Source organism: Austrofundulus limnaeus, unplaced genomic scaffold (assembly GCF_001266775.1).
Source record: "Austrofundulus limnaeus strain Quisiro unplaced genomic scaffold, Austrofundulus_limnaeus-1.0 Scaffold420, whole genome shotgun sequence".
Taxonomy (NCBI): domain Eukaryota; kingdom Metazoa; phylum Chordata; class Actinopteri; order Cyprinodontiformes; family Rivulidae; genus Austrofundulus; species Austrofundulus limnaeus.
This window is the reverse complement of record NW_013952822.1, coordinates 113,905-123,061: the sequence shown is the minus strand read 5'-3', so window position 1 is coordinate 123,061 and position 9,157 is coordinate 113,905. Positions and strand designations below refer to the sequence as shown.

General features: G+C 40.2%; 1 protein-coding gene across 5 annotated transcripts in view; it reads left to right on the top strand.

Moving 5' to 3' along the window:
• Window positions 1-3,494: 3,494 nt before the first annotated feature.
• The window catches only part of slc7a2 (solute carrier family 7 member 2), a 19,662-nt gene continuing 13,999 nt past the window's right edge, over window positions 3,495-9,157 (top strand). Inside the window, exons 1-6 of one of the 5 annotated variants that reach the window (XM_014024395.1) lie at window positions 3,495-3,591; window positions 4,736-5,116; window positions 5,201-5,356; window positions 7,449-7,614; window positions 7,734-7,870; window positions 7,964-8,186. In XM_014024395.1, the coding sequence (XP_013879849.1) occupies window positions 4,747-5,116; window positions 5,201-5,356; window positions 7,449-7,614; window positions 7,734-7,870; window positions 7,964-8,186 (1,052 nt within the window). In that variant the 5' untranslated portion in view covers window positions 3,495-3,591; window positions 4,736-4,746. Of the gene's footprint in view, window positions 3,741-4,735; window positions 5,117-5,200; window positions 5,357-7,448; window positions 7,615-7,733; window positions 7,871-7,963; window positions 8,187-9,157 lie in introns of all 5 variants that reach the window. The other 4 variants (XM_014024394.1, XM_014024392.1, XM_014024397.1 and 1 more) reach the window with 4 other exon arrangements.

Sequence of the window (9,157 nt, the reverse complement as noted above, 5' to 3'; positions counted from 1 at the left end):
TTAATCAAAATTGTTGTTTGACGACTAAGCACAAAAATCTCAGAACGTTTCCTCCATGCAGCTCAAAGTCACAGAAAAGTGACCCTCTAATTACCAGGAACTTGTTGCACCAAGGCCCTGAGCTGTGAGTATCCACACCTGCCCAGCACCTCTCCTCCTGGGTAACTCTAAGAGTCCAGCCTTTCTGCAGGGTTCTTCATCCTGTAGATGATTTTATTTTATTTTAATTTATTACGTAAAGTTTTCTAGTTGAAAACAAATTTCATGACAAATATTGGTTGGTATAATTTATATTTATTTTTTATAAATTTTGTTGGTAGATATGCAAATAAAGTGTTATCCAGCTAAATATCTGTTCCATCCATTTGTCCATCCGTCCATTTTTACATTTTTTACCCGCTTCCTTTCAGGATCACGGGGGTCACTGGTGCCCAGGTCCAGTAGTCACTGTGTGAGAGTCGGGGTACACTCCAGAGAGGTCGCAAATCCACCTAAAGGCCACATAGAGACAAACAACCCTTCACACTCTCACACCCAGGAGAAATTTATGCCCATATTTCCACTAGTGCCACTTAGTGTAGTGTCGGTACGTTTCAGTATGGTTCCAACCCATTTCCATTAGGCCAGATTCATGGAACCAGCCCTTTTTTAGTATATACTTTGTTGTGGTTCCAAGCGATCCCAGTCGACACCAAAATGTGATGTGAGAACACTGTTCGTCACTGATTGGGTAGAGGGTGGAGTCACTGGTTGCATCTGAGCTGCCTTTACAACAACCCAAAGCGCCATTTTTCCAATTGTAGCAGCAACATTAGTCGTGTTTCCATCCAATTTTATTTCAAATTTTTAGCTATTTTTTTTACAATTTCTCAAAAAGGAAAAAGAAGAAATGCAAATCGGACGTGTTTCCATCAACTGCCTTGAAGCGAATCAATCAGTCTACGCATAGTGTAATTACGTCAGATGCATGGCTGTAGTAAACAGGAAGTACAAGTCGCAAAATTCACAGGGACGCATCCCAGGACAGTGGAGAGAAGTTATCAGGAACTTTTTGCTACTATCGGGAAAGTTGTACTTATTCTGTCATATCAAATAATTCTGGCAATGTTACATGCTGTCTGGAGACGTAGAGAAAGAAATGTGATTCTCTTCATGTTATGGGTATACAGTAACTGAGAAGACATCAACAGTAGGAGGAGGGTCCAGCTGCAGTCGCTTTGGTACCGGTTTGGACAGACAGCGGGAACAGCTGATCAACACTGTGAGGTACGTTTTCGCTACTCAGAACCAGCGGCAGTTCTAGGGGCGGGGCCTCAGGGGCATTGGCCCCATCTGAAATCTGATTGGCCCCCTGAAGTGCCCCTGTCCTGTCACTCATCTGTCCTTTGCCCATGAGTGGCTGCAGTTCAACTTCCAAACAGTAGAGGCGCTATTGAGTCAAATAGGAAAGTCCAGCATGAAGCTAGCTTACACAAGTCTATTTCAATTTGAAAAATCCTGCAGAAAAAGTATTTTAACTGACAACGATGGATGGATTTTCTCACATGCTGTGTGTTTGAGAATGTTTTATTTATTTACAGTAAAAATGCATGTAAAATTGATAAGGAGTATTTACTGTTCAAGCTTTTACAAGTGTCTGCACACGTGTAACTGATTAAATTTATACACCTTACAAAAACTGGGGATTTGTGTGCAAGCATGTTGAAAAATACTTGGCCCCTTTATGAATACTGTGGCCCCTTGATGGCCCCGTACGCTGAAAAATCCTAGATCCGCCACTGGTCAGAACTTATTCGGCAAATGTGTTTCCATCTCTCATTTTGCGCATTAACTCTTTTTCGAAAAACCCAAAAACCACCTCCACCAATCGCACAAAACACTGCATAAATAATGTATGAATGCAGTTTCATTTCATTCACTGTGTATCACAGATAATTAATGAAATACAAACGAATCTCTGTGATACACAGTGAATGAAATGGTCTTGAAACAAAACCTGAGGTTCAAGTGTTTATGTACAACTGATTTTGGTTCAGTGTGTGTTGTTCTATTTCCCTATCACAGATTATACAATTATATACATTAAGTACTATACTATTTGATAGCTCAAAATGTCCAACAGACAATAGAAAGTTTAAAATCAAAATGTTTATTTAGCACTTTATCTCAACTAATGTGAGATCTTTGCATCTTCCTGCAAAGCCTGCTCATGTTTTCTAACCTGGATGCCACTATCACCGCTCTCTGCTTTAATGGTGATCGTTCACTCCAACATTTCCCGGTGACAACAAAGTTAACTGGAGCGAACAGTCCCACTGTCTGCAAGGCAAACACCACTCAATCTGTTGACCAAGTCCACGTTCTTGAAGCCAGGTCACTCAGTCATTGGAGGCCAAATGTGTCCAATTGCCTTCACACTGTTAGAGCTTGTCAACAGTGAAACACAGGCAGCCAGTCGACTCCTTTCCTTTCCATCCCTTCCATGGTTACGGCTCAGACTGCAGGTGAAGAACATCCACTCAACAAACTTCAGCTACTTTGAATGTTAATCTGATATTTTTACTACTAAAGTCTGACTAAAAAAAACTGACAACTGTTTAAAACCACACTGCAAATAATTTAGAAGTAACTCGTGGCTCTTACAGTTGTCCTACTCGATTAAAAAACAGTTTGCTTTTCCATCATCAAGCAGGTCAGAGTTGGCTCCAGCAGCAGAGACTTTGTGAGAAATTGTCCCGTGATATTTGGCTGTTTGGTTTTGATGAACAAACTAAGGGAGAGCCGGCGCTTGTCATGCTGTCGAATCTTGGATCTGCATGGTGGATTTGTGCTTCCCGAGGCCAGCTGCCACGTTCTCACTCAGGCCTTTAGCTGGTTTGAGCTGGTCTTGGCAAAAGTATTGTCCACTGTAAATTCAGTTGTAAATGTTTTTCTTTCTATAAAAAAAAAAGTTTGGTTTTCCACCGAAGACTCTGGCTTGTTACAGAAGTTACAGTGGAGATGCCAGGTTTTGTAGTGAGTGCGTTATTGATTTGATTATGCTCTTGGGTCCAATAGCTCAAGGTACATTGAGCAATACCCATATTCCATTAGGAGGACATATCCCCCCTCCACCCCCAGCACTCTCTACCCTTCACTGACCAATCAGTACCCAGGCTTTTAGCAACGCTCCTGTGGGCTGTGCTGGGTAAACAGTGCTTGCCTCAGTGTTTGTCACTAAAAGTTACCTAACCATTTATCAGCAGGACATCTGGACAGCTGGGTTCTGAATGTGCATCAGGAATCTTCAAAATAAATAAATAAATAAATAAAAAATCTACCTCACCTGCTTCTTTTGTCTCTCCCTTTCTGTACAATTTCAACAGGAGTTCTTATGGGGCAAAGCACAGAGGTAAAATCCCTCTCCCCCTGTCCCCGCCTCCCTGCTTGCTCTGGGGACGTCACTCCCCCAGCCGTGGGGTACTGTATCCAGATTTTAAGGGCAAGGCAAGGGCAGATCCTATGAAGAAACCGAGGGGAGGAGTGAAATGACTGTTGTGTGGTTAATGTGCCTGCATAGTGAATGTGTTCAGCACACTGCTGAGATCTGAGGTAGGCATCTTGTCAGATCAGTACAAATTGCTTATGGGCTTTGTGTTCAATTGCCCCACCTGAGGAGGGGAAAAAACTCTGCAGCTTTTCTTCTTTTGAGAAATTCACTTCAGTTTGGAGCTGTCATTTCCATACAGCACTGTTCTAAGGTAGGTGGTTCCAGTAAGAGAACTGGTGTCAAACAGCTATGTGTTTGTCTTTTTTAATATATTTTGTCGCTATGCTTGACTTAAACTCAAGAGGAAACAAATGTACTGACAGATGAAATCATGATTGTATTTTTCTTTTGCAAAGCTGCATACTGACTCTTAACATGTCCATGTTCAGTGTCATGTTGTTAAAACGTTATAATCTATTTTTGAATGTTACTACTAAAATTAACTTTTTATTATGTAAAATTATGTGCTGCAATAGAAACCTATGTATTTGGACAGTAGTTACACTTTATTTATGGTCAAAATGTTCAAAGAAGACTACTTACAAACCCTTCAGCAAAATGCATTATTTTCCCTCCTTATCATGATGTAGTAATCATCTGTCAGGCAATTTAAATGAGACATTTTTTAAAGCCAGGAGACAGTGACAACAAAGAAGTAGTTTTCAGTTTTCCATGCCTTTCACATTAATTAGAACAGAGAGTTACTGAGTGATTTTGCTCCATTCACGGTGGCCTGATGAATGCAGCTCTTTGAGTACTTAGATCTGCACCATGACCCCCAAACAATGGTTTTAATGGGACTCATCATCTCTGAACTTTACCAAGACTGCAGCACTTGGCAGCACTCCTGAATGCACGTCATAGATTGTAAGGTTAACATCCTTTACATTTCACGTGTTACATAACTGAATTTTCAACAGGTTTTATCAGAACAAGTTGCAAGAGCTCAAACCTGCAGAGCAGGGACAAAATCACACTGCTTAAAAGAGCCAACGTTTGATTTCTAGGAACTTTGAAAGAAGTCCTAAAATGTGCGTGCATTTAGTAGTTGCCTTCTTGTTCCAGTGATTTATTCTCTGACTTCAGAGATCTTTATTATGTCAACATATTTTACAAAACGCAACCAACAAAATTATGCATTCACACCCTGGAGCATCAGATCAAACAGGTATTTTCTTTTATTTTTTCTTTCTTTCCCTCTGTCAGCAGGTGGAAACATGTTGAAGCAGGTTCTATCGTTCGGCCGCTCCTTGGTGCGCAGGAAAGTGGTCGACCTGAACAGCCTGGAGGACTCCAAGTTGTGCCGCTGTCTGGGAACTGTTGACCTCATCGCCCTGGGGGTGGGCAGCACTCTGGGTGCCGGGGTCTACGTTTTAGCTGGAGAGGTGGCCAAGGCCGACTCTGGCCCCAGCATCGTCATCTCCTTCCTGATAGCCGCCCTGGCCTCTGTCATGGCCGGACTATGTTACGCTGAGTTCGGTGCCCGTGTACCTAAGACCGGCTCTGCGTACCTTTACAGCTATGTGACCGTAGGGGAGGTCTGGGCCTTCATTACCGGCTGGAACCTGATTCTCTCATACGTCATTGGTGAGCCACTGCCAATCTTTAAATATCATTTTATTTCAAAATTAGGCTTGTTCTGGAGAAAGTCTGTTTGTTTGTTGCCTTCAGGTACGTCCTCAGTTGCCCGAGCATGGAGTGGCACATTTGATGAAATGATCGGAGGCCACATCGAGGTATTCTGTAAAACCTATTTCAGCATGAACGCTCCTGGCTTGGCTCCATACCCTGACTTCTTTGCGGTGTGCCTGATTCTGCTGCTTTCTGGTAAGTAAACAATAAAAGCCACGATGTTCCTAAAATTCCTTGAAACATACTTATACAGAGGCTTCAGTTAACAAACGGAAATTTGAATCAGGGCGAATCAACTTGTGATTCAGAGCAGGCATAACTCAATAACAAATTAGCTGAATCTTTATAATTAGTCAAGGGGCCAAGAGGCACATCTGCAGGGTCGTGAGAGTTCACCGAGTATTCACAAACACCCTTAAACATCATCAATAGATAACAAAACAGTAACAGCTGAAAAATGTACAGTTTATCAGTTTCATAACAACTTCAGTCAATAGAGACGCTCCAGTGACCTTTTCTGGTATCTTTGGGCATTCAGTTTATTGTTCATTACACGTTGATCAGTTCACAAAAGTGGAGATGTTTTTAAAATTACATTTTTAGCTCGAACTGTAAACTCTGTCACGGGTTTAATCTGTTGGTCAGCCAGTGAAATGATTACATACCCTCAAAACAATCCATCAGTGTTCATTTGATTAGGTGAAGATAAAAAACTTCCACAGGATGCAGCAGAGATCAAACGTTTGTATAAACTAATCAGGAGCATGAATAGGACTTTTAATCAAGTTTGTTGAACTCTTCTTTTTCCTGAGTGGAATTAATTTACAAAAAAAATCCAATAACTTCTAAAAACAAGAACTTGCTGTATGAATTTGTATTTATTGTGGAATTTCCCCTAATATACACAGGTTCAAAATTTTTCACAAAGATTATACAAGAATACATCCCAATATGTGGTAAATGTATCTTTCTAAGTTGTACATCAACTTGTTGTAGCCATAAACAAACTTCTGGCAGAATTCTGGCTGGACATTTAAACACTCGTCTTGGGCTAATTTAGATTTTTCACAAATTTCAAATATGGCTAAGGTTGAGACTTTGGGGAGGTCAATCAAATACTTTATGTTAGCCTTCTTTATCCAATCAGAAACCATTTCTGATGTGTTTGGGATGTCCTGTTGGAACACCTAACTGGAACAGAGTTTCAGTCGTTTAGCCGTTTGTTTTGAGGTGAAGTTGAAGATTTCAGAGGTAGTCCTCTTATTATAATCCATCTACTTTGTGCAATTGCACCAGTACCACAGCATAATAAAGCTTCCACCATACCTGACAGTTCATACAGTGTTATTGGATTTGAAAACCCCATCATTCCTCTCCAAACATACTTCTAGCCACCGTGGCAGCACAGCTCAGTCTGTCTCAGCTGACCATAAAACTTTTGTCCAAAAGTCATTTGGCTTGTCCATGTGAGCAGCTGCAAATTTCAATTTAGCCAGAAGGTTTCACATTTGGAGCAGGGATTTCTGTTCTGGTTGGCACCTTCTCAATACATAGTGATATAAAACTGGATTCACTGTGGGCAGGAGCATTGGTGATACAGCAGTTTCCAGTTCATGACAGGCTTGATGTCATCTTCTTTTCATCAGAGTGTGACAGTTTATTCAGATGTGTCAGCAGTTTGTCAAAGTCTGGAACAACACCCAGACTTGCATGCAGTTGTTTGAGCTGACAACTTTGGCATCTGAATTTGTTTAAAAATGGCTGCAAAAGACTTTCCCAAAGACCTTTTCCAAATTTCTTTTAGGTCTTTACTGAGTTCTTTGGATGTTTTTTCCCATTGCTCTGAGTATCGGTGATCCCAATAGGTGCTGTCAAACCAGCTTTTTTTTTATTCTGGCAAAGAGAAACCATCAGCTGCAATCAATCATTATCACACATGAGATGTTTATTCAATTTTAAAAGATTTCAGTAAATTTTTCCGTAGTGACATATATTCTGTAGTTCTGTGTTAAAACCTGCTGAACCTGAACACTTAAAAAACAGATGCAGGTAAATATAAAGTAAATGCGTTACTTTTACTCAGTTCAATTGAGTGAAACTAGCTTAGATATTTTTTAAGTAAACCCACCACATCTGTTTTTGAGTTTAATGTGGTTCTGCAGCATCTTGGCATCTCTGTGAAAAACTTGGTTTCACAATTCAAGGATCCAAACTGATCACAGAAAAAGTAAAGCAGCACAACGATCACTGCTTTGTGCTGAGCTCTGCTGTGTTTGTACTCATCCAGGACTCCTGTCATTCGGAGTGAAGGAATCAGCCTGGGTCAACAAGGTCTTCACTGCAATCAACGTGCTCGTCCTGTTGTTTGTCATTATTTCCGGATTTGTCAAAGGAGACACGTACAACTGGAAGATAACGGAAGAATCTCTTATCAACGTCACCATAGTCACGAGGTAAGTTAATCAATTGATACCAGCTGATTACAGCCTGCACAGCTGTTCTTCCATATTGCTACACGTGGATCAATATTGGTTTCACTCGATGTTACAAAATGGCAATAAACATGCTTCAGGAACTTGTCAGAGACGGCCAATGTGAGCAGTGATTATGGTGTTGGGGGCTTCATGCCCTACGGCCTCAGTGGGACATTAGCTGGAGCTGCCACCTGCTTCTATGCTTTTGTTGGATTTGACTGCATTGCAACAACAGGTGAGTTATTGTACAGGCTGTGGCTAGGGGTGGCTCATGCTTACTTAATATAATAAAAATATTCATATGTAATTGTGTGTTTGTGTTCAACAGGTGAGGAGGTGAAGAATCCACAGAAGGCCATTCCCATTGGCATTGTGTCATCGCTCACAGTGTGCTTCCTGGCGTATTTTGGGGTGTCGGCTGCACTCACCCTCATGATGCCTTATTACCTGCTGGATGAGAAAAGCCCCCTGCCCATGGCCTTTGAATATGTGGGCTGGGGTCCTGCCAAATATGTTGTCGCTGTGGGGTCACTGTGCGCCCTGTCCACCAGGTAAAAAGAGTTTAGAAAATGGGCATTTATCGATGTGAATATCAGAAAATCAAAGAATTCAGGCAGATTAAATATTGAACTTAATTTTCGATAAATGTTATGAATGGTGGGTGAGATTTGGTCAAAAGTTTTGACTGTATCTCTTTAAGTCTTTTAATTGGATTGATTCCTGTTACAGCTTGTGGTGGGTGCAGTGCTTTGTTCTCTCTGTTTTTGGAACCCCAGCATGTTTCTTCTAAAATTTATTGAACAGGTTTCCTCAAAATATTGTTGGGATGTAATTCTGACTTTCTTCCTTGTCAGTATGAGATGTCTAAGTTTTTCCTAAAGGGACAGTTTAGATCTTTTAAAAAGGGGTTTTGTAAAAAGTTTATGAACAAATAATATCTTACCTGCCATGGATGGCTTTTGTAAGACCTCAATTTAGAGAAATTGCAACATCTAAACATCATAAAACTGCAGCCATTTCTTATCGTATATGATAAACTGGACACATGAACATAATACAGAAGTTCAACCAAAGAAAATAAGAACCCTACAGTAAACTGGACCCAATAAAAGTCATTTTCCCAATTAAAATATAAAAAAACTCTTATTTTGTTACATTACATAGCTTAACCCTCCGGTTATGTTAGTTTCTGTGGAACAGCAATAATGTTCCTGGGTCAATTTGACCCGGGGCATGTTTAATCGTGCTAGAGTGTCAGAAACCAAAAAAATCACCCAAAACTTTTATATCTGATTATAAACTCCATTACTAACAATTTCAATAAATATTAGTGAATTGATGTTTTTTTTAAATTTCAGCTAAATAGTCAATGAGGTCAATTCACTGTTTTCCTTAAAAAAAGCATGTACATTTTTTTATGTCCAATACAAAAACATATACACAAAAAAATCAATGATTATTCATTAAATTCATTTTTTAACTTTTTTTTCTATAAGTGATGTTTATAATTGAACTTGAGACA